This window comes from Vidua macroura, chromosome 3, assembly GCF_024509145.1.
Source record: "Vidua macroura isolate BioBank_ID:100142 chromosome 3, ASM2450914v1, whole genome shotgun sequence".
In the NCBI taxonomy this organism is placed as follows: Eukaryota; Metazoa; Chordata; class Aves; order Passeriformes; family Viduidae; genus Vidua; species Vidua macroura.
Window position 1 is genome coordinate 48366683 of NC_071573.1, and position 26818 is coordinate 48393500.

At 40.4% G+C, this 26818-nt stretch overlaps 1 protein-coding gene across 1 annotated transcript in view; it reads right to left on the reverse strand.

Annotated features, from left to right (window-relative positions):
* Positions 1–2126: 2126 nt before the first annotated feature.
* The window catches only part of UST (uronyl 2-sulfotransferase), a 152254-nt gene continuing 127562 nt past the window's right edge, over positions 2127–26818 (reverse strand). Inside the window, exon 8 of the mRNA XM_053974325.1 lies at positions 2127–5270. Within this exon, the coding sequence (XP_053830300.1) occupies positions 4987–5270 (284 nt within the window). The 3' untranslated portion in view covers positions 2127–4986. The remainder of the gene's footprint in view (positions 5271–26818) is intronic.

Consider the following 26818-nt stretch of genomic DNA (forward strand, 5'->3'; position numbering starts at 1 on the left):
TAACCTCTACTTTTCGCAGCGCCAATTGCCCTGCAGTATAACTGAATTCTTTAGCTTTTGGGTTTTTTTGCCCATTTGGTGCCCAAAGAAGGGAACAGAGAGATGTCAAAATTTTGCATAAAGCACACTCCAATGTGCCTGCCTGACAGCAGTTTTATTAACTTACCATTCCAGCCACAACCAGTTAAATACAAAACCAACTCACATTCCTCCTTTACACACTCAGAAAAGGAAATCCACATGTTTATATTCAAAATCTGCATTTAAATAAACCAGTGGTCAAATCTTGCCATCTTACAGTGTCTACAAGACCAAATTTGTATTTGCAGAAAACTTTTCCCTTCCCCCATCCCACTGCCTCCACAACAACCTTACTGCAGGCTCTTCCAAGGTGACAGGGTCAGCCACCAGTGCTGAGACACAACCATTACGGTGTGCTGGTGCTCCCATTACACACACATTAATCTTCTGAAGCTTACAAATGAGATTTGACATTCACTGCATGCTGCAGCTTGGCATACAACACCATTTCTAGACAAACCAAAGAAAACTTACGATTGTTTCTCAGCTGTGAGACATCAGAAGTTGATTTATGCTGGTTGCAATTTAACTTGCAACCTTCAAACTACGATCCCTTCCCATCCACTTTAAATATTCTGTAGTGAAGTTTTTTTACCCTCCAGTGGCAATTTCTCACGGAGTTGCCTTCTGGCACCTTCCTGCCATACCTGTGTGTACTTAAGCAGAGCCTAACTTTGCAAACCCTCTCTTGGGACAGATCCTGCGAAAGTGGTTCTGGTGATTCCATTGCCAGCAGACAGGCACTTCCAAGGTTTGGTAACACCCTTGTTTTTCCAATGGAATCTGTGTGTGGAGGTCTATATGTAGCAACACTCAGTTCTTTACTTTGGTCTTGGCTTGTGCAAACAGACTGATCAACAGTGTTTTATGTGTTAGTTGAACTCCTTGCAAAAAAGGCTGAGTCCTTAAAAATAAAAGAGAAGGAATGTTGTGGTACTGTATTACAGTATTTTAGCTCTCAAAAATGCTGCTGAGTTGTTTTAGGCTAATGTTCTAACATCACAGTTGTTCCCTTTCTTAAAATGGAGGGAAAGATCAGAGCACCATTACTCTTAGCTGGGAATTTATTATCAGGTCTTTATTTTTTAAAAGAATGTAGAATTTTATTCTTTGGCAGACAATGTTTTTTCATTTGATAAGAGGATAAAAGTTGACATGCAGTGTAGTTTCATTTGCTAGTCAAAAAACGTACCTGTACATTCAATTTTATTGTATCACATACTGAAAGGAGGAAAAATTCCATGGCTTGAATTCACAGATGTGTTCTCCAACATTTAAAATTTGTAGCTTTGCTTGTGTGTTTATGCTACAATGTACCATTCTACATCCTAACATTAAAATGATTCATCAAAGATCCACGATAAAAGAATTGCAAAGTAACTGGAATGCTTTAAACACACCATCAGGTTCATGTACTTTCAGTTCTGCCAAGCTACTTCTCTACATACAAGTAGAGAACATTTGAGATACTTGGACTTAGCTCCACATCACCGACAAAATTCACGTGGAGAAGAAGTAAATTGAATGGAAACAAAAAAACCCACAATTTGTCATTGTCACTTGAAACTTAAGACTAAAATTTATTTTTTTTCCAGAATGCTGCATTTCAATAACAGTTGATTCTCTCTTTAGTGTGAAAGCGCTGATACTTCACCTACATTGCAACATCACTCTCACTATTGAAGCTTTTATGCCTGGCCATCAAACACTGTATTTAGTAAAAATGCAGTGTATGGAGACTAAGTTGTTTCTCTCCTGGATAAAACTTCTACTTGGCAGCCACGGAACACTGGACAATGTACTTCAATGTACTGACTGCACATCTCAGGTGAGTAAAACAATTCAGACCTCAGCTCACACCTCCAGATAGCCTGTGAGATGGAATAACCTAGGAGCAACCTGCTCCAATCTTACCGCTCAGTTATGACTTTCAGAGGCTGCCCTATGTTGTATCCAACCCTGCTCTGTTGGGTGCAACTCCAATGTCCTACCCACAGCCACTGTATCCAGGCAGGAAAACTAGTATAAGCAAGAGGACGATGGCATCAGGAAGAAATGTGCAAGTTTTATTTTTAAACATCACTGGATTGAAAAATAAAGAATCATATGGCTTACTGATATTTCAGGAGATAGTAGTGAATAAGTTAAAGAAGATTTCATTCCAAAACATATGTTGCTTCATTTATAGCTAAGCTAATTTAGACATATATTTTCTTATTTTTCTAAGTGTTGAACAGCCACCTTTTTCCCCCCACAAAGATCTCCAAGTTGGCACTTTCTACAAAGCTGTTGTGGACTAAAGGCTTGAAAATAGTGATTTTTTTTGAATAAGAAATACTCATCAGACCCAAATATAATTATTTAAATCAACTCCTTCCTGAGCAACTTAGAATTTGGAATGTGCTGAAAAGTTTCAATAAATAAGTCAAAGTTTTACCAGCTTATAACGTACCTTTTAAAAGTTAAGCAAAATATATTTAATGACAGAGAAATAGGCCATAGGACCAGGAATATTAGATGATATGTGCCAGATAAATTTAAGAACTACCATTTGAGGAGGAGAGGCCAGGTTGATTGTTACGAAAATACAACAATATTAAAACCTAGTGAGCAAATAATGAAGCAGCCTCTGTATTTAGATTATAAGTAGTGATGGCTGAAGATACCATTAAATAAACAAACAGATAGAAACAGACTTTACTGTAAGCGGCAGTGAACTCTCAGGAAGGTTGAATGTATTAAGTGACTATATTCTGTTAAAATGATGGCAGAAAAAGGATTCAAGCAGAATTTCAAAAACATGAGAATACTAGTTCTTTCCAAAATATAACAACTCCACAGTGTGTAAACTAATCATTACTCTTTCAAGGTAATTTCATAGAAACCACTTAAAATATACAATGCAGCAGATTCATATTGTAGCTAATATGTTAGTTACTATCTGTGCCATTTTCAACTTTCTTTAATGTGCTCCTCCACAGTAGTGCATTGCTACCACCAACCTGGGATGTTAATAATGAGAACAGAATCTTCTTCCTAGTATTTTCTGTAAGTTAGCATCTTGTCTTAACTCTCCTTTATTTTCATTCTCTGTGTAAAGCTAAAGACAGGGGTGAAGAAGATCGACCATAATTTCTATTGGCTCTCAGCAGGCTAATGGAAGAGGAAACCCTTGGAAAGCCTATCTGAGCTGATCCCGAGTTTATATGCTTCATCCATCACAAAATAACTTTTGCTTGATGTAGCAAACCAAAGTACAACCTTGCAGATGGCAGCTGTGGAATAGGAACCAAAAATTTTCAGGTAGATGTTTGAGAAAGGATGTGAGATAGACAGAGGCGGATTGTCCTTATACTGGCAAGCAGCTGCAACATCTTGTACCTGCTTCTTTCCTGTGCTCTGGGGACAGGAATTTATTTCTCTTATTCTCTATTAGTCCAGCTTTCTCCAGCAACAACGGTGCATAAGAGGCCAAGGCCTCATCAAGACCCCAAACTCTCCCCTATTCTGCTGTGTAGCAGAAGGCCAAAGAGCTCTGCCCAGGGCTGCCTGTGGGTCTGTCACTACTGCACCTCCAGGGCTGGCAGGGTGGCCAACAGCCAGCACACACACACACATCACAGGGAATCCCACTCCAGGGACACCCACCTGAATAACAACAGCACCTCACATAATGGTGCTACTTCTCTTTCACCAGCTTCCACCGATCCCTTTTCTAGTGTCGGCAGATAATATTTGTAGTGATTATCAGGGTCAACTTTCACAGTGACTCTCTTAATAATCTATCGCTGAATCAGCTTTGGTTTCACAGAGTGCATCTTCTTGTACTTCTTTGATGATTCTGAATTATTTCAACTAGAGAAGCTGTGTATGTTCATATTGTTAATTTTCCTTCTAGCCACACTAAAAGCAGGAGTTTGGTGTTTGTGCTGGTGGGGAAGCTGAAGTGCTCATATTCAGATGTGAACAATTCTGCAGTTGTAAAATACAGGTTGTGCTTAATAGGAGCTCCAGATCACCTGAGCTTTTTAATGACTAGCTTTTTATGCATCTCTTTGGATTTGTGACCCAAAAGAATAATAAAAATTTAAAATACCATTCTTGAACATAAACCCCATATGTTACACCTTTGCCTTTAGAGTCTAATAGAAACATACTCAACTGCTGAAATAAAGCTCTGCCTGGCACTTCAAATTTGTTGTTGCAATTCACTGACCTGGTAATTTTCCCTACTCTATGAACTTGAAGGTTTTACCAAAAATATCTGGCTCCTGTTGCTTGCCTTACACTCACTAGTACTGATGTGGCACAATAGCAGCCTTGCTCCTCTGGCACAGGTAATTCAAGGAGCTGTTACCTAGCATGTTTCTGAGCCTGGTATCCTTGGACTTGAAGGCAAAACAATGGCTCTGACCATGCCACTGGGATATCAGTGTGCTTTGGACAGAAAGAGGCACTCCTCCCAGACGGCTCACTGCCTGTAGTTCATTTGCTGGTCATTCATGCCACAGTGTTATGCCATGAAGACTTGTTTCTGGTCAAAGAGAGAGACGAGAATCTGTAAGAATTGCTTTTCAAGAATGCCTAATCTATTCTTTTGTATTTTGCAGTTCATGAAGGACTACTGTGCATACCAAAAGTTATTTTGTGACAGATGGTAGATACTTCTCTCTTGAACTATGCTATAGCAAGGATGCTATAGAGCCAACACTGTATAATGAATCAAACCTGCAAAATCAGGTATTTCCCAATGGCTCCAGCATGTGGGAATGGTCTCTTCTGTTCCATTTCAAATCTGCTGTGCATTAACTCAGTTCCTTAAGGAATTACTTATAATAATAATTAAAAAAAATCTTAAGAAAGCTGGAGGGATCACCAGAAGAGAAAGGACAGCTCTTCCATCCATCACCTTTTATAGATATCCTCTAGCCACTTTTCATCATCTTCTTCCTCATCATTTATTGGTTCTTCTGTTTCCAGGGGAGAAGGAATGAAGAACTCAGGTCTGGGACTTGGTTTCCTCATATGAGACTTCAGTCCAAACTTGCGCTTTAGTAGGTGGAATTGTTCTTTGACATAGTAATAAAACTCATATTCATATCTCATGCGTTGATAGAGGATCTGTATTGCTTCTGGAGAGGGGACGGTCTTTTTCACGGTCACAGTCAGGTTGCCAAGTTTCCTATGTTCTGTAAAGAAAGAACAACAAGCAACATGGTGGGTGCTGACTAGTGAGACCAGACGTAAACTTTTTAATTTAAACGTTAAGGCATGGCCCTACTACATTACTGATACAAATGAGTTCAAGTTGTCTCTAACAATGGATTTACTTTTAACAAGATATGGAAAAAGACAGATGTTTGAAGTCAGACTTGCATGTTAAAATATGTCTAGTTCATACATGTCTTGTCTGCAGTCACCAAAGACCCTAATTGTCAATGGTTATCTGAAAATGCAAATCATGTCATATGAACTATGAGCATGAGCTACACATAGAGAAACCCACAATCTTGCCTAGCTTTGGAAATTTGACAGCAGGCATGCCACCGAGCTTAACTCATCAATTATTTCCTATGTGGCATATGGTGACCTGTCTCAGCTGTGCTTTATTATAGTTCAAATCTAAACAGGTACTTGTCAACCTGAATCCATCTCAGGGTAGCACCAAAGGATTGTTGGCATCACCACATGACACCTTAGGATCAACTGTGCCTGTTAACTTTCTCATCCTGGTATATCTGTTAATGGAACTAGACTCATCTTCCAGTCATGCCCTGGAAGATTTCACTACTTTTTTGCTCACCTGACAACTTTTGCTTTGGTAAACTGAAATACAAACTTTTTATTGTTGATAAAGAATTAGAGTTACTAACAAAAATACTGAATTGTCTCTTTGCCTTCTCTCTCAATAGATGAGTCTATCACTGGAGATAAATGTATTTGAATGAGGTGTAAAGCAAACTCTGAAGGCAATAATTCTGCTCTTTTCTAGATGGCAATTGGCTGCCAGAGCATCCTAAGTATTTTCATCCTAAGTATATAACATGGGAACCTAATTCCTATTGTAACAGCAGTTCTTCAAGTCAGAACTATTTAAAAGGGTCAGGCTATGAAGGACGGCAAAGAAAAAGCTTACGTAGAGGAAGCAGACAACAAAGAACATTTAATGTTTCCAACTGGGTTCCAGTGGCAGCAACCACCCTCACTTCCAGAGGGAGTCCTTGAATCAAAATTTTACCATGGGCAGAGTTTTGCTTATGTGAGCAGAACAAATGGAGGTCTTCTAAGCACCTGCCAGCAAAGCTTAACAAATGCTTAGCATCTCTACAGAGAAACAGATTTTCGCAATTGCTTACACATAAAGCTAAGGGAGGCAACGCTGGTTCCTAGAAGGAAAAGTAAGTTGTTCTTGGGATCCCACAAGCTATATGTTTATCCAAGAGAAATAATCAAGAATAGCTTTTTAGGGAAGAGAGGAACTTTAAACAAAGACAAACCCTTTTATCCCAAGAGGTAATAAATTACTAAGAAGTCCATCTAGCAAGCACAACAGCAACGATCTTTAGACAAAAAGTTGGTACAAGGTTTTAAATCTTGAAAAGTACAACAGATGGGCAGAGCACAGGATTGAACGTGAACTGCTTTCTTTAAATTTTAAAAGATTAATTTTCATATAGCTTAAGGTATCCACACTTGTAAAAAAAATCAATTTTCAGTTGGTGAACACACATTTTCTTCCTTTAGAGTAAAAGAATTAGAGAAAAACAACTCAGAATATTTTATTAATACTACATGAGACAAGCACTGCTGGGGTGGACATTCTTTTAATCACTGGACTTCATTGTGTTACACCCATCTGGTGCAGAAAATAAAAGTTATATCTGAAATAGTTTTTCTTATCAACTGCAGCAGAATAATTTGAAATGCAGGAAGAATGATACAAAGAGAAGATATGTTGACTAGCTTACCCAATGCAACACTGTTCTAAATCACAAAAAAATATTTAAAGCATTAATTCTATTTTGCATCTATACTTTTAATTCCTTCTCTAAAGGAAGAATAGTTTTTATTAGTTGGTAACTGTTAAAACATACTACTGTGTAATTAAATGGAACTTTTACACCAAACTTGTAGTTCTTTACACTGAAATCCGTCTCTGTAAGTAATTAAGCAACTGAGTACAGAGAGTTCTCTGTTCTTTAATTACAGTGATGTACAGTGAAATATGCTCTATATTTACTGACTGTTCATCAATTTGCTTAGTTTTATTTAGATAGCCGTGAAATTATTAAAATATAAAAAAAAACAGGAAGAGAGATCCAATTTTTAACATGCTATTTAGCTAAGAAAAAGTGTAGAGGAAGAATCAGGAAATGCTTGCATTTCAAACAGACATTGGCATAGAAAGTAGGACCTGTGGTTAGTGAATAGTGTGAAGTATTTTCAGTAAAAATATCTGGGTTCCCCAAGAGCTTATTCTCTTCTGCACCACCTTCACCCACAGATCGGAACAAACAAACAAGTATCTCATCTTGTTAAATTTTTAGTCAAGTTGTTCAAGTTACCTTCAAATTGCCATTGATGGGTATGAGATGACTACATTCCAGAAAGGCCAATGTATTCAGTCTGTCCTTGGGTGAGTAAACTTTCTTATGATTACTGAGCGCTTCAAGACATTTCTCTTTATTGTCCTTAACTGATAGCCCCTGCCAGCTTTGCAGTCTGGTTTTCTTTACAAATTCAGCAGCAAATATACACTACTAAATATTGCATTTATTAGCTTAAGCCTTTATACTGCCTGCCAACTTTGTTTTTATTTTACACAAGTTATTTCTGCTACAGAAAACTCCATTTAGCTCACTGGAAAAAGCTCTTTACTTACATAGTCCCTCCAGGACTATAAGTGGGGAAAGCCACTTTCACAGCTCCAGCCCCCTTCGGTGGCTGCTTCTCCCAGCAGAGAGGCACTTGTGCTAAGCCCAGGAGTGCTGCCAAAGATGACAAGGTGAAAAGCACGAGACTGTTTTCTTCAGGGGCAGTCTGTGGGGGCAGGAGCAGCCAAAGGCAATGTCCTGCTGGTGCTCCAGGTGCCACCCTTGCAGCACAATACACACCTCCTCTGAATTTACTGTTGCAGTGGCACAGGGGTTTCTGGATGTGTGCAATGCTCTGCTCTGTGCACACACCTATGACTACAGAAGTACACATCTAAATAGACAGAAACAACCACACTCTGGAAGGCTGCAGGGGCTGTGTAAATTTTCTGGCTCCTGTTTGCTTGCCTTGCAGCAAACATCAGAACTGCAGAGCATGAAGAGCTGTGAGGTGTGGGTTGTTGGATGGTGTGAGTTGGGCCTGTGCCTGGCAGCAAGCTCAGCCTTTTGATAAAACAAGTGAACTCTGCTATTTTTTGTACTTGAACTTTATTTAGACTACATTTTAATCTTAAATACTCTTAAAAGGCTCTCTAATGCAAATATGGATGAAATCACAAAACTGCCTCTTGAAGTCAACTCAACCACCTCATCATAGAAACAAAATGCTGGCTTAAAGCCAAAATATCAATCTGCATATGCTACATAAACTCAGCTGCCCCACCAAAGGACCCCCACTTTATGACCTTTGAGACAGCTAACCAGATGCAGGGCAACAAACTATAACATTTACTTCTTTGGGTTATTTTTAAAAAAATGTGTTTGCTTTGGCATTATTTTAAATTACTAGAAGAATGTACTACACAGTAATGCACCTCCCAGTGCAGCCTGCTCATACCTTAATTTAAGACTAAACTGGTATGCAGATAGGAATGAAGAAAATTAAATTCTTTTGGGTTACCAGTTGATGAGTGTTTACTGTTACTTTCCACACTCTCACTTTTTTTTTTTTTTAAACTAATAAATGGACATTACTCACTGCAGCAATCCAAACCATAGGGAAAAGTGAGTTTTATAACTTGTGGCTCCAAAAGCCCTAAATTGCCATATTTAGACAAAATGATCCTAAAGGCATTCTCCGCCTCAGAAGAAAATTTCAGAATGATGTGCTCTCCAGTGTCCTGCTGTTTTGGGGGCTGCCACGCAGAGGCTGCTCCTCATCGCCGCTCCTGGATGAAGTCACAGGGAGCCAGTGCCCCTGGGGGGCCCTTGAGGAGAGGTGAGCCAGGCTGGAGGCAGTGCAGGGTGGCTGCAGGCCAGCAGAGCCGTGGGCTTGCTGGACTCACATCCACAGTAGAAGAATGCCACGCCGAGCAGCGCTGCTCCCATGGCTGTGGGAACACGATGGCTATCACAGATACAGCAAACTCATTTCCTGCAACTGGGCAGGGAGGCCCTGCACCTCCATCTCAATTGTATGCAGCTGAGTTTCAGCACATACCTGCTTCTCCGGTTTTTAAAACTCCGGAGTTTTAAATGGAAATAAATGTATGTCACTGTGGATAGATGTAATGTATGAAGGGGCGAGGGCCTCTGCTTGATCTGCTTCTCATTGCTGTGGTGCCAGCCAGGGCTCTGATGGCTAGAAATGATCTCCCTCAGATTGTTCAACTGTAGATTAGCAAAAAATTTTCTGGCACAATTGATTTGCTCCACCATCTTGAAATTTTTAGCCTGGCTCTTGCAGGATATCTGGAAAAGGACAGTTCGGGGAGACACTGATGTGCTGGGCTTGCATGTCTTTCCAGTGGCCACTGGGTTACTGCTGCTCAGGAGTCTCAGCACAGGGCAGGTCCCTGGATCCAAGCCAGAAGAGGGATGGTGTGCTGCAGCCACACTCTGCAATGGAGCACTTTGCTCAGGCTCACTTTTGTTAATGGAAAGCAGGGATGGTGGAGAAAAATCTAACAGAGACACTGACCAGGCAGAAATATATTAAAAAACAAAACTGATGGAAAAGCGAAGTAGCAGTTTGTCCCACAGTATCTATCAACTTCATCTGAAATACCATCAATCCCAGTTATTAACCTCTTTACCACTAGTTTACTCTCAGTTATTCACTCCAACAAAATACGGTGTAAGTTTTAACAACGGGTAGATAAAGATTAGACCCTCACACGCTTACGGGGGACAGTTATGCCAGGCTCACAGCAATGTTTGCTTGGTATTAGCACTTCTGTCCTGAATTATTGTGGTGCTTTGCTGACACGGAACAACTCCTAACTCCAGGGGATTAGGAGTTCTCGCACACAGCCATTTCCTATCTCCTAAAGGTCAGGTATGGACTTCTCTGAAAGAGCAGCTCTTCGGAGGTCATGGAAACTCCCAGAACTTCAGGGATCTGCAATCCTAGGAAATGGAATATCCTATTATTTATCAAGCAGGGATCTTGGGAGCAAATACACTAGCCTGTAATTGGCCCGGACACTATAAAATGATGGAACTAGGTGAGACAGCAATGTTCTTTCTTCTTCCTTACCACTACAATGAATAAAGAAACTGGAGGAAAGAATAGTCTCCCTGTTAACTTTATATAATTTCATTATTCATATTAACATAAAAAAAAATGCAGAAAGCTCTGATAATGACAAGGTGGCACAGAAAAATGGAGGGATGCCAAAACAGAGATTAGCCAGGAAGAGCTCAAAGAGATAATCTGAAAGACACGTAATCAAACAACTACTGATGTTCAAGGATGTAAACACCAAGGAGGCATGCTATAAAATCACAGCAAGAAAGAAAGACGAAGAAAAAAAGAAAATAAAAGTTAGTGATAAGTAATAAATATAAGGAATACCTTGGGATGATAAGGCCATAAATAGCAAACATCTTCCTACACCATGCAAGTAACATATATTTGGAAAATATTGCAGAGGTCAGCACTGCACTAGTCTGGCTGTGAGCTGGTCAGTGCAACAGCAATATGAATTCAACAGTGCATGTACATACTACTTGAGCTGTTAAAGGCATTATATCACTATTATGAAACACTTGCCATACAACACACTCAGCAATGCAAATATATAACTTTCTCCAGCTACTACTTTCTGAAGTCTCTTGTCCAACCAGTATGTATTATAATGAAATCTCTAAACTCTCCTTCTGGAAATGTCACAGTGCTATGCCTTCGCTCCTACCAGTTCAGAGCTGTGGATCTAACGACATGGATTTCCAGCTGCGTGGGACACTTCAGCCAAACCTCCTGTACCACACACTGCCTCTGATGCAGTCCTCAGCCTGGAAATGTGCTGTATCTCACACAAGATCAGATAACAAATCTCAGCAGGATCTTCTAAGAGACTCCTTTATTTGGTGCATTTTAATGTTGTATTCTCAGTTCAGGTAGGCTAACACAGAAGAAAAAGAAAAGTTGAAAAATAACCCACACTGGTAGAATGAACAGGCAGATTCTTATGAGAATGTGGTCAGGTACTTTTATAGCCATGAAGCAACTTTTAAGTTGAACTAGACAGAGCTGGAGGTGTCAAAACCAAAGTCATCTGCAGAGGAAATGCCAGGATTGTCTAGTTTGAGTTGCCGAAAAAACTGCTATGGTTGCAGCTCATACGCTGCAATTTCTAATGTATCTTTTACAGCTGTTTAAGAGTTGTTGAATGAATCCAGTCAAATCTGGATCTGACAAAACCACAATTTAAAAATAGGTTCTTACAGATGGTTTGTGAACAGTGCTGCATAGTAGGTTAATCAGATACTAACATTATCACTTTTTTACAGACAGAAGAGAGAGTTGCAATGACCGAGACAAATTTCAGCAGCGCTTACGAGCAGGAAAAGCTTCACCACAGCTATGTAATGCAGAAAGCCTGCAGAAATACAGCCCAGGACTTGAGAATCTAGAGCAGGCATCTTGCCTTTGTGCTTCGAGTCATGGTAGGCTGCTATCTGTGATTTTTGTCCACAAAAAGGAAATCATGAAGAGGCGTGCTGTGCAAGCTAAGATGTCCAAGAAGGATGGAGAGAGGTGGAGGTATCTTTATTTCCATATAAAGGATTGGTAAGTGAAATACTGGCATCCAGTTTTGTAACCACATCCTAAATCAGAAAGAGTATGAAAGCAGCCTCAGAATGAACACTGGGGTTGATAGGGACACTTTGGAGAAAGATGATAAATTTGTTCTGGTCAGCTTACAAAAAAAAGACGATTGAGAGGTGACTTTTTTACAGCATCTGCATATTTTCATGGTGAGAAAACTACAGGTACTGAAGGGTTGGAAGCAGGAACCAGACAAATGTGGACTGGAAGTACGGCATTGCTTTCTTGAAGTGGTGAAGGTGAATTGTTAGTACAAAATGAACACAGTTGATTGGCTATCACTTGATAATCTTGCATCAATGATGGATACCTTAACAAACTCCAGATACTGGTCTCTATGCAGAAGAGAGACTGTGTGGCCTGTAGCACACAGGAAGCCAAGCTCAATAACCCAATGATCCATTTAAGTCTTTCACAGATTCAAGTTTCGAACATGTTGCTTGTGTCAGCTTCCAAGTCAGAAGCACCACATGCAAAAGCCTTTTTGTCACTGAATTTCAGATACCTCAGTGTGAATGTCTTTTTTGGAAGATGTCTGAACACCCAATTTGCTACGTTTTCCACTTCTTGACTGTTCAAACTTAGTGGTCACCACCCTGTAGTATCAGGTCTTGCAGGAATGGGAAATAATCCTATATTTCTTCAAGAAAATGTTGACTATAGCCTTAAAAATTGTTGATTCTAAATGCAGCCTCTTATACTCTTATCATCTTAGACTTAAGCCCAAGTCTTCCAAGAGCATACATATGACTGCTTATTTCTTTATTTAATGACTGAAAAGAAAAATGAATGCAAATATACTAACTAGGATACAAGTAATGACTAGTAATAGAACTTATACACTGCCAAGGTAAAATCACAACTGATAGGAGATAAAGGCCTGGGAAGATGGATGTTACAGTATGAAGGCTGCTATTAAAATAAGGGGAAAAAAGGTGCTATTGGCTCTTTTCTCTCTTGTGAGAAAGTTGCCAGTCCCAAGATTTTCTCCCAACCATGTCTGCACATACACAACTGAAAGCCTCAAAATGGTTTTATTTCTTATTATTTCAAGTTACAGGCGGTCAAGAAAAAATTGTCTCTTTTGCCCTTAGGTTCTTTTGTGTATAATGAGTGACTGAAGGCAGCCAGAGGCCGAGGCACTGCTGAAGAAGGAAGAATGCTACCAGAACAGAAACAACACATTGTTCCTTTCAAGTTCACCCCTTCCTGGCACACATCCCAACTGCCTTGGCCAGCTGCCAGGAGATCGGGACAAAGGCTTCCTCCTCTGGCCAAAACCGAGGAAAAGGGTCTGTTGTTTAACACAGGCAGACTTGTTTCAGCAAGAGAAAAAAATAAAAAGAAGGGGAATTATATTAACTAGAAGCCCTGGGAGAGGAGAGTAATCTCATAGTGTGGCTAATGCAATTCTCACCCTGTACTTTTCCTGGAGAAGGAACATCTTGATTTTCTACTGCTCAGGATAGAAGGCAAAGTATAACGTCCCAATGGGGCTAAGGTCTAAGGCTGCCAGGGCCTTCATGTCCCCTGAGGTCACTATGAACCAGAAACAAGAATCCATCTTTCCTCCTTCCAGAAGGCTCCAGGCAACCCATTCTGCCCTCCATGCCTGCACTAGTAGGCTCACATGTAGGGCAACTGTCCTCACTCACAAAAAGGCAGTAATTCCTATGCACCTAGGAGACCTCCAAGAGTCTGACAGATAGATAAGCCAAACATTTAGCTATCTCAGGACTTCACAGCGACCAAAGCTCCTGCAGCATTTTCACAAATACAACCCAAGTCAAGGTGAATTTATGCTTGGTTTTTTCACTGCCTGTTACAAAGCCTGCAATGAGGAACCTGGGACACTTGGGATTTACTGCAATTCAAGAGTTTGAGTCTCTCCTGGAAGTCTTGGAGACAGATGCTGTTGCAGAAATTACGGAGATACACTGGCTCTTCATGCCAACCTCAGCACTTCTTTAGCAGCACAGCCACAGGTGAGGGATGGGGGTTTGAGAAAGGCACAAGAAATTCCCTAGGTCTGGTGTGGCCTGCTTGGTCCCAAGCACCAAAGCACTTCCTCAGAGGCTGTATCACAGGATGTAGTGTCTCAGCGACCTGTGAGAGGAGACTTCCCCTGGTAATTCCTTATATGCATAAGAGCTTTTGGAAGCAGGACCCAATTCAAGGATAAGTATGATTTTAATCTGTTTGGGTTAATATAAATGAATACAAAACATTTTTAGGTGCTTAGAAGCTGTTGAAACACCATCAAGATTTACACATGCGTGTACTTGCTCTATATTCCAAGCAATATATTTTCTTACAGAAGGAGTGTGACAACAGCATTTCTGACATACTTACGAGACTAAGATCTTGGAAGATAAAGGCCTCCCTATGCATTCCATGCATCTGTACCAGCCACTAGCAAAGACAGCTGACTCTGTAGTTACTCTCACTTGTCTTCTGGGACTGACATGATCAGCTCCAGCACACCTTTACCATTCTTGCTTGTGTGTCAGCACCAAGAACAATCCATTAAGGGAACAGGGCTTGCTCAATTAGCTTTTTTAATTCAACTCCCATTTAACATTAATGCACAGACAGGGAAGAGATACATAGGTGCATCATTTTGCCATCTATCACCTTGTTTACAGGAAGTATATTCTCAGTAGCCTTAACTCTATTGCTTGTTAAAGGACTTAGCTGAACACTCTGAAAGCACACATGAATCAGAATGAGAGACTTAGGGGGCATGAAAAGCCATTGCTCCTGCACTTAATCCTGTAAATTGTCTTATGTCTGCAGTATTTCAACCAGTAGTTTCATGCCAGTGTTAGAGAGACTGGCTAGTATCAAAGTTTCCAGGAGAGTCTGCACATTAGTTTAATGACAATACTAGACCTGACATAATGACTACTGTGCTTCAAAGTTATACTGCACAAACCTTTCCCTTGTGATTAACAAAACAGGAGATAAAATGATCTGCTGTCTTTTTCCATTTCAGTATTTACAGGAGCTCGTAAATGTTAACACCTCTCAATAAGAATAAAATGAGACAGAAACCAGGCAATGTGACAGCAATTAGGAAAAGCTTTACAAGATAAATCAATTTTGGGAGGGAATGAGGTTACTGAAAGGAACACTATGCATGCAACAACCTAGGCTTTTGTTGAAGAACATTGCAATTTTCAACAATGCAATCTTCAGGAATGGTGGAATAAAGGCATTCAACATTACTCACAAGATGTGCAATGTTAGAAAATAGAGAAACCTGTTGAGGCAGGTTGGACATAGTCAGCAGTCAAGCACCCATCTGGCCATCTGCTCTCTCCTGCTGCTCCCACAGTGGGAGGATAGAGAGAACAGGAAGAATAAAAGCAAGAAAACTTGTGGCTAGAGATAAGAACAATTTAATCTGGAGGAGGCAGGGAGGGAGGGAGTGATGCAAATGACATCCCTTCCCCATTCCCCAGTCAGTGCATAAGCAATGGCCATCCCAGAAGCCAAAGATCCCACTCCTTCCTCCACCTCTACTTTTGTTAATTACTGAACATGTTGTTATATGGTATGAACTATCTCTTTGATCCATCTGGGTCAGTTGTCCCAGCTGTGTCCTCTCCCGACTTCTTGCCCATCCCCAGCCTACTGACCAAAGGGCAAAGTGACAAGAAGAGAAGGCAGTGATGCTGTGTGAATTCTGTAAGTAAATTTAACTTGATAACACATCACAGAAAATACCACTAAGAACCAAAAGTCAGTGCCCTATTTTAACACCTATTCCTCTAAAAACAATTTTAAAACCTATTCCTCTAGAAAACAATTCTGAGTCTGAATCTACAAAATCCTATTCAATTTGCTAAGCTTACTAGAAGAATATTTTTTTTTTAATAGAGAATATTTTAATGAAGTTCTGTGGAAAACATAATGAAAAAGTTATCAGAGAGAATAGTACATTCAATGTTTCCATAGTAAGAAATACAATGAAAAAATAAACAATTAAGCCAACTTTAGAAAGGCCTGTTCAAAAAAATAAAAAAATCACCTCTGGCTCAGTGTACATTTGTGTAGAAGGGACATTGACCATGTTGATGTGTGTGCACTAACATGTAACAATAGGGCTCTAAGACACATGTTTTTACCCAGGCTCAGTGCTCAGTGGGTGAGCAATGCACACAATCAGGTTTTAACTTAGAATCATATAATCATTAAAGTTGGAAAAGACCTCCAAGTTCACCGAGTTGAACCTTTGACAGAACACACCATGTCAACTAAATCATAGCACCAAGTGCCACATTCAGTCTTTCCTTGAACACTTCCAGGGATGGTGACTCTACCACTTCCCTGGGAAGTTTCTTCCAATGCTCAAACACCCTTTCAGTGAAGAAAATGTTCCTGATGTCCAACCTGAACGACTTAAGGCCATTTCCTCTAGTCCTGTCACTGGTTCCCTGGCAGAAGTGACCGACCTGGCTACAATCTACTTCCAGGTAGTTGTAGGGAGTGGTAAGGTCTCCCCTGAGCCTTCTCTCCAGCTTGAACAAGCCCAGCTCCCTCAGCTGCTCCTCATATGACTTCCCCTCTAAAGCTTTCACCAGCTCTGTTGCTCTCCTCTGGACACCCTCCAGCACCTCAATGTCTTTCTTGCAGTGAGGGGCCAAGAACTGGACACAGCACTCGAGTTGTGGCCTCACCAATACCAAGTACAGGGGGACAGTCATTGCCCCAGTCCTGCTGGCCACGCTGTGTCTGATAGAGGCCAGGATGTCTTTGGCCTTCTTGCCCACCTGGGCACATGCTGGCTCATATTAAGCTGGCAGTCAACAGCACTCAAAGGTCCTTCTCTGCTGGGCCACTTTCAGCCAAAAAATCTATTGGGGAGGTTGTCCTCTGCAACTGAGTGTGCAGCTTTGGGAGGGACAATACACATGGAGCTATTGAGGGAGGAAGGGTACACCCAGCCTAGCCAGTCAAAACAGCAGAATCAACCCTGGCAGTTAATGGGGGGACAGATGATGCAGCTAGATTGCCTTCACATCCAGTCTTGGTGCTGAGTCTGCAGGTCCTAGAACACAATTCAATGCCTGGAGGGGGCCAAATTTGTCAGTAAACCCATAGGTGCTGGGAGTATGAAATTGTGACTCTGAGCTCTTTAAAAATACATTCCTCACAGGCTACTCTAGTATGTCCAGTGACTGTGGTTATCAGCTTCTAAATAAACAAAGTAACCTGGGCACATCACGTTCAACTGAAACTTCATCCATCTGCTTGCCACAGTGGCTGACAGCATTTCTGGCACATTCCCAAAGCATTTAATTTTATTAAGTACATTTACTGAAGAAATGAAAACACTTAAACTGAGTAAATATAGAGTCCTCATAAATATAACTAGTTTTTTTTTTCATTTTGTTTGAGTAACAGTGGGAAATCAAAAACAGCAAGGCTAAAGGAAGTGAAAGGACTATTTATGTAGCATGGGAAAAATTAAACTGAGATTCAACACTTTAAAGTGGCTGACATTTGTTTATCAAAATATTTTTCTTGTATCTTTTGCTTTTTGTCTTTTCCTGCTAAGAAATGGCGATGCAGTGCTAGATTTGACCTTTGATTTTAGCAGGAATCTGGAAAAGTTCTGCCACTATTTCAAAAGCAAAATATTGGTCTGGCAGTGCTAATTGCTAATAAATAGACTTTTGTGTCATGTGCCATTTCTTCACTAAATTACTCACACATGTATACCATATGAAAAGATGTGTGGGACAAGCAGTTTTTCCCTTTTTTCACATGAGATACACAGTGGCTATGTGCTTAATTTTTATTACTTTTGAAGGAGTGGGATGCACACCAAGATGTGGTCTGAAAGGGTAACTGAAGCAGTCTGTGAACTGAACAGATGAATTAAGCAGGAACTCAAACCACTGATTTCTACAAGTAGCTTGCAAAAACATGCACCAAGGAAAATAATTTTCAATAATTCAAAGCAGAACCTTTGGCTAAGTGGTAAGTCAGCCTTTAAACTAGGCTAAATAAGATGTTCTGCAAATGCACTAAGTATACTGGGGCCTGCCAGGGACCCAATACCATATTCAACAGCATAAGGCAGTGCCAAGAAAATTCTGAAATTTAATATACAGACAGATATGCTTTGCAGTTTCACTGATTTTCTTTTAGTAAAAGCTCAAGATGAACTGGACTGACATCTTTGGTAAGCTGTTTGCTAAAGTGTAAGACAAAAGACTGAGTTTTCTCACTACCGACCACCTGCACTGCCACGTCTACACCAAAAGGCAAAGTTGTGCAAGATGCAATTTGTTATTGTTATTTTCAACTGATAAGAGCTAAAAATGGCTGACTATAAAAAGGGTTTACTGTTCTCCAGGAGCTGTTCTTGGTACATCTGGATGAATACATATGTGTATCAGGATATGTGTATATGTATGCCCATAATATTGTGTTTCTTTCAAGGGCTTAGACTAAGAGCACTCATCTAACCATTTTCCCTATGCTGACTGGAAAGAACAATTTGCCATTTGCAAACAAAACAAAATCTTAACTGAAGAAATCTGTTTCATCGTGCTTAAAAAGAATACACATCCTCCATGCTTAGCATCTCACCTGGTCATTACAGAAAATCAATGAATTGGCTTTGCACAGAAAGTCATGAACTAGATTAAGTACCGAAATTCCAGAAAGAATATGAGCTCTTCATGATGCTATTTTGTATCCAGGATTCCCAGCTGACGTCCTGACTCTAATAGCTTTTAATTGCCATCACAGACACTCACAATTTACCACTGAGTTTACCACTTACTGAACTAAATTAAGAATGGAAATAGATAAGATAATAATCTAGAGTGGAAAAAAACCCACACCTGAAATAGCCACAAATCCTGACATAGTAACCCTAAGGAAGACATGGAAAGCATGTGATACTTCTGTGGTGAAACTGGACAAACACTAGTCTCTATGAACCAGGATTCAGTGCAGAAAAACACATTGAGGACTTATCAAACACTGGAACATTAGCTGTGGGCAGTGAGCAGCCAGAGACATAGCTAATCCAAAAATGTCCTGATCCAAAAATTGTGGAGAGAATATGGAGGGAGCAACTGGTGAAATTACCTCACTGCCAAATACCTGAGCAGGCTGGTTCAACCATCATCCCTCACCCCAGCTGGTCCTGCCATGCTTCACCCTTTTCAAGATCCCTTTATAGTTTTACTGGTCAAAATCCTTCCCCAGGTTCCCCATCTTCTGCAGTTCATTCACTCTCTAGCAGTTGCTTTGGTCACCATGCAGGGGTTTCTTGAGACTTTACTGGAATAGATCTTCCTCTTCATTTACCTCCTTTGCTCTTGGTAAAGGAGTCCTGGGCTTCTGCTGTGTTTCTGTGCCCCACAGGAGAACTAAGTCTAAACATACACTTTGTTTCTGGAATCACTGCAGAAAAATATAGTGGGGTGCTAAAAAAAAAAACCCAAGTGAAACCCACAAAAAAACCCCAAACAATTCCACCAAAACTTAAATCAAATAGCACTCAATGATGCATAGATCTGTCTATTGGATAGGCAAGGAAAGCACTAAGAAGGATGACATAAACTTTGTTTTTGTATGCATACTTCATCTTTGCTCCTACAAACACTACTGCATGTCTACTCCTAGCCACCCTCCCTGTTTACCCTACTGTGTACCAGTGTACAGCATGAGCCAGGATTATTCCTGATGATGAACTCCCGACAGCCACTCAGGGCACCAAACAACCCCCAGAGAGAGAAACAGCCATTTACCTCTCTTCGCTGGTCATGCAGAGAGTTCAGCTTCCCCAGTACATAATTTAAGCACCGACATTAAATAATGTCAATACCCAGTGAAGTAAGGCAGGTTTGTCAGCTGTCTGAAGACCCTTCAAGGATGAGCCATGGCTACTGTGAAATTGGCAGAGCACTCATGGAATAGTAGAGAGTGGAAGAAAACTTAAAAGATAAAAATAAGACTTCAATGCCCAGAAAATATTTAGTGGTATTCAGGATAAAAGAGAGTTTTTGGTGAATATTTTCATTCAATGTTTTAAATAAATTTGCTTTGGCTATGCTGTCACTTCTGTCATGTCCAATTTCCACTAGCTTTTGGAAGATGTATATTATATATCAGTCATCCATTAATTCCACACTCTCATTTTATGTAACAGAAAAAGCATGTGTTCATGCCCAAGCAAAAAACCTCCAAACTTGGTAACATCCTAAAAGCCACAGAAGCACAGCTCTGCAAAGCACTGTGGACTCTGGGCAGCTGTGCACACCCGTGGCTCCCTGCATGCACCAAACTCTGCTGCAGCAACATCCATGTGCTCCCTGTCCCTGTCTTCCCTCCACACAGGCCCAACACAACCACTGGGCTCTCCCAGTAACCTGTGCTGCACTGACTTCTAGTGAGAAAGAAGCAAAACCTGAAAGAGCCCACCCCTTTTGTTACCTTTTCTTTGCTACATCCAACATCACTCTTTATCAGTCTCCTTTTCCCCCTCCCGCTCCACAAATACCAAGAAATAAAATAATGTAGGTGATGGCTTGGAAATGAATCGAAGCAGTCAAGAAGCAGGAGAAGCAGAGACAAGACAAGCACATAGTTTTTGTTCTAAGTCCTACATTTGCATGCTCTGCTACACTGAAGATGTGATACCCATAACAACTTACAGGTACACAGGTACCCCAAGAACAGCAATACATCACAAAGCAACACAACTTCAGAGGCCCTTCAAAATTCAATTAAAAGAAACAAAATGGAAGAAGACAAACCTCATTCAAAACTTGCATTACACAAAAGGTATTAGATAGAATCATACTGCAAATGGCTCAAGAATAAGCTATATTATTTTATCATTAATCATTATCAGGAGTGCTTGTGTGGGCAGACAACAGATGCTGCTCCAGCAAACAGCAGAGCAGGGAGTGATGGGTAAATGCTGGCATTTACTTGCTGTTTTAACTTAAGCAATTGGAGGAAGATAACAATTTAAGACACTGCCTCCTGGATAGCTTTTGTATTTCTCCTGAGTCTCCAATTATTATATTTTTCTCTCTCTTCAAGATCCTCATTTCCCCTGAGTATGCACTGACCAGCAACTTGCATTCCCTAGAAATCCTCCCACTAGCTATCTGGAAAAAAAATTATGCTAGAGGGCATAACCCTCTTCTAACATGTAGATGCCTTCAAAACCACAAGTCATCTTCAGAAAGCAAATTGCACAGACATGCATAAAGAATTCCTCCAAGACCTATTTTGGAGGCAAGTGAATTCAGCCAACTCACAAACATCAGCAGTGATTTCAATTCAGTAAGCATGACTGGCCTTCTCAAAACCTTCGCCCAAACCACACAACCTTCTTGCACGTGCACTTCTTCTAAAAATATTTTTTCTTGCTCTGTTTTTGTGCTCACTCGGCCTTTATGATAAAAATTTTCTGTGTGATGCCTGGAGAACTGAGCAGACCAAACACTAATTCTCATATGGAATTTATTTAGAGGGGAAGAAAAAAATCACTTAAGTTGACTGTTACATTATTTTGAACTGGTTTTATGTTTTATGTGTACATAGTGGAGCTGGAATTTCAGGGCTGGCTTTTGTTTGCATTCATCATGAAACATTTGTTATATGAGCTGCTGCTACTGCTACCAAAACAGCTGCTGCTCACTGCTAGAAAACCAGAAGCCAACTCAACAGTTTCTTTCTTTCTCTGGTGAGTCTAGCTGGAAAATGAGGCCTGGTATGTCTGCAGAAAATTACCTTTCTTTGGCTTTGCTGTCATCCTTGCCACCTTTTGCTTACCCAGAATGCAAACTTGAAAGAGAACAGATAAATCAGAACAAGAGCAGGCGTGTTCTGATGCTCCTGAATCACCTACCATTAAACACAAATCAGAACTACAGCTGTGTGAACTCCCTTTTTTGCAGCTAGGGCAGCACCTCCAATGTGAATGCCTTTCCATCAGCTGCTCTTGCAATTCAGCCAGGATTTAACCCTTCTGTCCTGCATCATCATTTTCTGCCATCTGGAAAAATTGAGTCATCACTCGATCTAGCTTCACATAAAAATTTCTTCTGTAGGAGACTGCTTCACTTTGCAGAGAAAAATACCCACCCATCTGATAATCTATACACTTTCCTACCAAGCTCCACATGGATCAGGACTCAGAGCATCTGTGGACTGCAGCTCTGAGTGCCGAGGACAGACCTTCTCAACTGCACACGAGCTGCATTGTAATGCTTTGCTTTGTTATGATAAGTAAACCACTCCAGTGTTGTTTTTGTTGCTCCCTGGTAACATCATATCAGCATTGACCTCTCTTACCTCAGACATAACTTTTTAAGAGAACATTTATACCAGGCTGGAGCACAGTCCCTGCAAGACTTCCCTGTTTTTTTAAAGTAAAAGGGCACTACCAAACAATGAATGCCTACCTCTTTCACCAGCTTTTTCCTGCAGGAGACCATTCTTTCTCCAATTCTGACAACTAGTTTGCTTAAAGAGCTTTTGGATAGAGATCTTGCTGAAAATCATACCTGTACCATCTCATATCCCTGTGCTTGCTGAGTCCTTAAAGATTTTACAAATGCCATACTGACTTTTCCCAACTGTCTATTAATCACATCCTATATTACAGTTCCTCCCAGTATGTCAATTTGATTCTTTCATCTTTTGGTGTCTAGGTGACAATTGCAGCCCTCTAAAAGCTTGAGAGTGATCTTACCTCTTCTTCCAAAATAGCTACTGATTGAATCAGGGGACACACCACAGACTTGGCAATTTCAGTTTCAAATAATTCCTTGGTTGCTCTCACAGCAGCATCCCTAACACTGCCAAGGAGTAAAGACAGCTGTGTAAAAAATGCCACACCCTAACACTTACCTGCATTATAGACGGCATCTGCAAGTAAAGGGAAGATAGTCAAACAGAGTGCAAATAGTACAACTCAAAAGATAAGATTTATAAAGAGCAGAAACAATGGTGCAAATGTTGGAGATAGGCAAAGAAAACTGGAGAGAAGATAGTAATAAAAGAACACATAGAGAAGGCAGTTTGGAAGGGGAGGAAACTGGGAAGATGAGCCTAGACAGAAACAGAGGGGAGGATGCTCTTTCATGCAACATTTGAAAATTTGTGATTCAACTCTAAGAACAGAGAAAAAGAAGAAAATCAGAATCTTCATGGCTATATTTAGTAAAACCCTATTTTCTCGCTATAGCTTCTAGGAGAGCAAGTTTTCAAGAGGGGCAGATCAAAAAGGCTGGGAAATTCCAACAAGGAAAGGAAGTAGGGAACATCACTCCAAGAAAGACTTTTGGAAGAGCAAGGGGTCAGCTCTCCAGCACCATAAACTGTCTTCAGGGCAGGTAAAGCAAAGGGGTTCACAGGCAGGAGCACAGGCATGGTGTGAAGCTGTGTTCAAGTGAGGAGTGATGGCTGGGAGATACACCAGCTGAGAGTACCAGCTGTGCAGCAGCTGAGAGCTACACTGCTAACATATTTACTTCATTTTAATTCTTCCAAATTTGTCATCAAGAGCTGACCCCTGCACTTTGCTGAAATTCGTGTTACTAATTCTTTCCCTTCTTTTCTAATAGTAGCAATAGTGTCCTTAAGATGATTTTAGAGCACAATACACTGTGTCCTCTGGGAGCAAGTGGTCCCTTTACAGATGTACCCTGGGGATGCCTCTTCCCTAAGACTGTCTTTCTGCACTTCTCTCAGCTGCCCACTGTCTTTCTCTCCCTGACTCTTTTCTCAGCCACCGAGCCCTGATGTGGTTGGAAAAAACCCTTTTGGTGTTAGCTTTAATGCCTTTTGCAAGTTGCATGCCAGGAAGTGCCTTGCTATAATTTTACACCTAACTTGTCAGAATTTATGCTCTCTCATGTTTTCATAATTTTAATTATTACAACATTTTAATAACTATAGCAGCTAATTTGCATCACTGTAAAAACCTGATATTAAATTGCAACGTTTATGTAAAATCTAAGTAATTCCTAAGGGATGGCTCCTTGTCCCCACTGCACAAAAATTACAGGTAAAAGTGTTTTAACAACTACATTTTTTTTCTATAGCTACCTTATCTTTAATGTTTTCCAAAACATTTCTGAGCCATCAAAGATACTGGCTCATGGTACTTGCATTGTTCTTGCGAGTTGCCTTGGGGTTAGGTTTAACCTGCAGCCCATTCTGCTGCTGATACAGCGATTTAGCCTGAGAAAAAAAGTACAATAACTTTATTTGAAGACTGAAAATAAGATTATGCTCCTAAAAGCTAAGTGAATAGTCAGCTCTGTGATCTGCTTCATATTGCTCCTGTGTCTTCGATGCCAAATATGCTTTGTTTTCAATAAAGAGGTGTTTTTCCCCAAACACTGGCCCTGAAAACATACTGTGGGATACACTCATAATTGAGCTAAATTCTCAGTTGTTTTGGTCCTATTATTAATAAAAGTTTTTTATATTCCAGCCTCAGCCACCTTGTGGAGCATGCTTGTTTCCATGTAGGTGAAATGAAGACCTACTCACCTGGGAACAGAAGCAGGCCTAGTAACTGGGATTTAATGGCTCCTTCTCTATGCCTTCTGTTGTCTGGGCAGAGGGCAAAGTTGTCAAAGGAACAATCTGCATAACCGGTTACCACTGTAATTTTTGTTTAAATGCTATTTTTAAAGCAGAAGCAGTAACTGAGGTTTAGCTGAAATGCTGCTGATTAAAATAGCCATATGATTTTATTTACTAAGTTACCCAAGAAGGAATGAACTGTCATTGCAGGCTTTAACTGCTTGTCATTAAAATGTTTGTGGTATATTGTCATCAGTAACCCTGGATTATTTATGAGATATCACTAATGCTGTATCTGAATGCAGATTTCCTTCCGTGCTGGAGCTTTAACAAAGCTGGCTATCCATGGGTTTTCCATTTTGTGATACTAGGAACAGGAAATAATCAAAAGATGCATGGGGGAATCAACCTCAGATGAACAGCAGGAGCACACTTAAAACCATAACATCTTTAGTGACTGATATGCTCATTAGATAAACACGACTGTTGCTTGGAAGATATCAGCACCAAGCCTTCAAAATAATCTCCTGACATATTAAAAAAAAAAAAAAAAAAAAAGGATTCTTGATGTGTGAGATGTAAGGGCTTGTTTTGTTTGACTGGTCCCTTGGGATTTAGAACATAAATAATTTTTGGTTTTACCGCAACATAGTATGAAATTACATCTTTGAGGGTTTAATCCAAAATCAGACAGCCCATCGATAGATCTGATGAAAGGAAACTGAATGCAAGTGACAGGAATAGGTGGGATGAAATGCAAAATCTATAGGCTGAAGTCTTGGAATTGCACTAAAAGATGAAGATGATGCATTAGGTGGTCTCAGTCTTCATAATCCTACAGACATACAGAAACTTTAGAGAGGGGAAACTCTGTTAATGATAAAGAGGTTCATATGAGCATGCAAAAAAAAAAAAAATTGGCTTCAGGTAAAGACCCTGCTATTTGACAGGAAAGAGAAATACGAAAAAGGAGGAGAGGAATAGGAAAAAGGTAGCAGATTGCAGAGCACAAGCTGGGTATAACTCACAGAAAAGGAAGATTAAGTAATTCTACAAAACACACTCAGCCTATCTCTACAATACATTGCTGCTTGTCAGAGCCAGTCTTTGAGCTCATGTGTCCAGAAACTGTAATAGAAGAGGAACATTAGATCCAGGTTTTTCAAACAATGATTTAAGGGAACATGGACTCCACCTTCCAATTCAACTGATTCTGAGCAGAGCCTTTACAAATTCAACGCCCATGAAAATCCAAGCCTAAAATAAGGATTTAAAAATCAGTACTGTAATTAGCAAGAAGAGAAACTATATCCTTCTCTGCCATAATCAGTGGTAAGATCTGGAAGGCAGCCAACATCCTTGAATGCCAGAAGTGATGGGAAAGGGAGCTATGGATCAACAGCAGCCTCATTCCTTATTTCTCTAGTTCATGAATCATGCCCACAATCCTGACCTTCCAGTAGGAAATATGTACATTTCTCACCTGATCTAAGTGATTGTTACTGGTGCTGCTGTACTTACCAAGTCAACCACTGCTCTTGACTCCAGGAGAAAGAAGAGCCATAGCAATGTGTTTGGCAAATGGACAAGTAAATCCCACTTCCCTGCACTGTAGGCTCAGGGAGTAGATTCACCCAGACTGAGCACCAACATTGTGTCAGGCTGTCAGCTGCCTCATTTTTTGTCTCAAAATGCCATTCATTTTGGGCCACAAGATATATTTATAGGCAACTGCTCTGCTGTGTAACTGCACATATGAGCTAACTCAATCTAACAAGTACACACTAGCAAGGAAGAGTAAATAGTTAGGACTTGAGCCTGGATGTACACAAGCTCCACATGGGTTGGAAAGCGATAGGAACTTGCTTGCCACACTTGATCCCTTGCCACACTCCTGATCCCATTTTAGCAATGAGACTGATACTATCTTGAATAAATCTTTTGGTGCCACAGTTATGGTTTTCATGCCACACACATATTGTCTGGAGTGGCTTCACCTTCCTCAGCAGAACAAGAACCTCCCCTGTTATAACTCACCACAGAGAAATTTTGCTTCTGAGACAAATCTTCCCAAGACCTAGTAGCTCTTTTGAAAAACATGGTCATGAGAAAGCCCAAAAGTGCTCAAATCCTTCCAAGAGCTCCTATTCTTAAAACTACTTAGCTTATT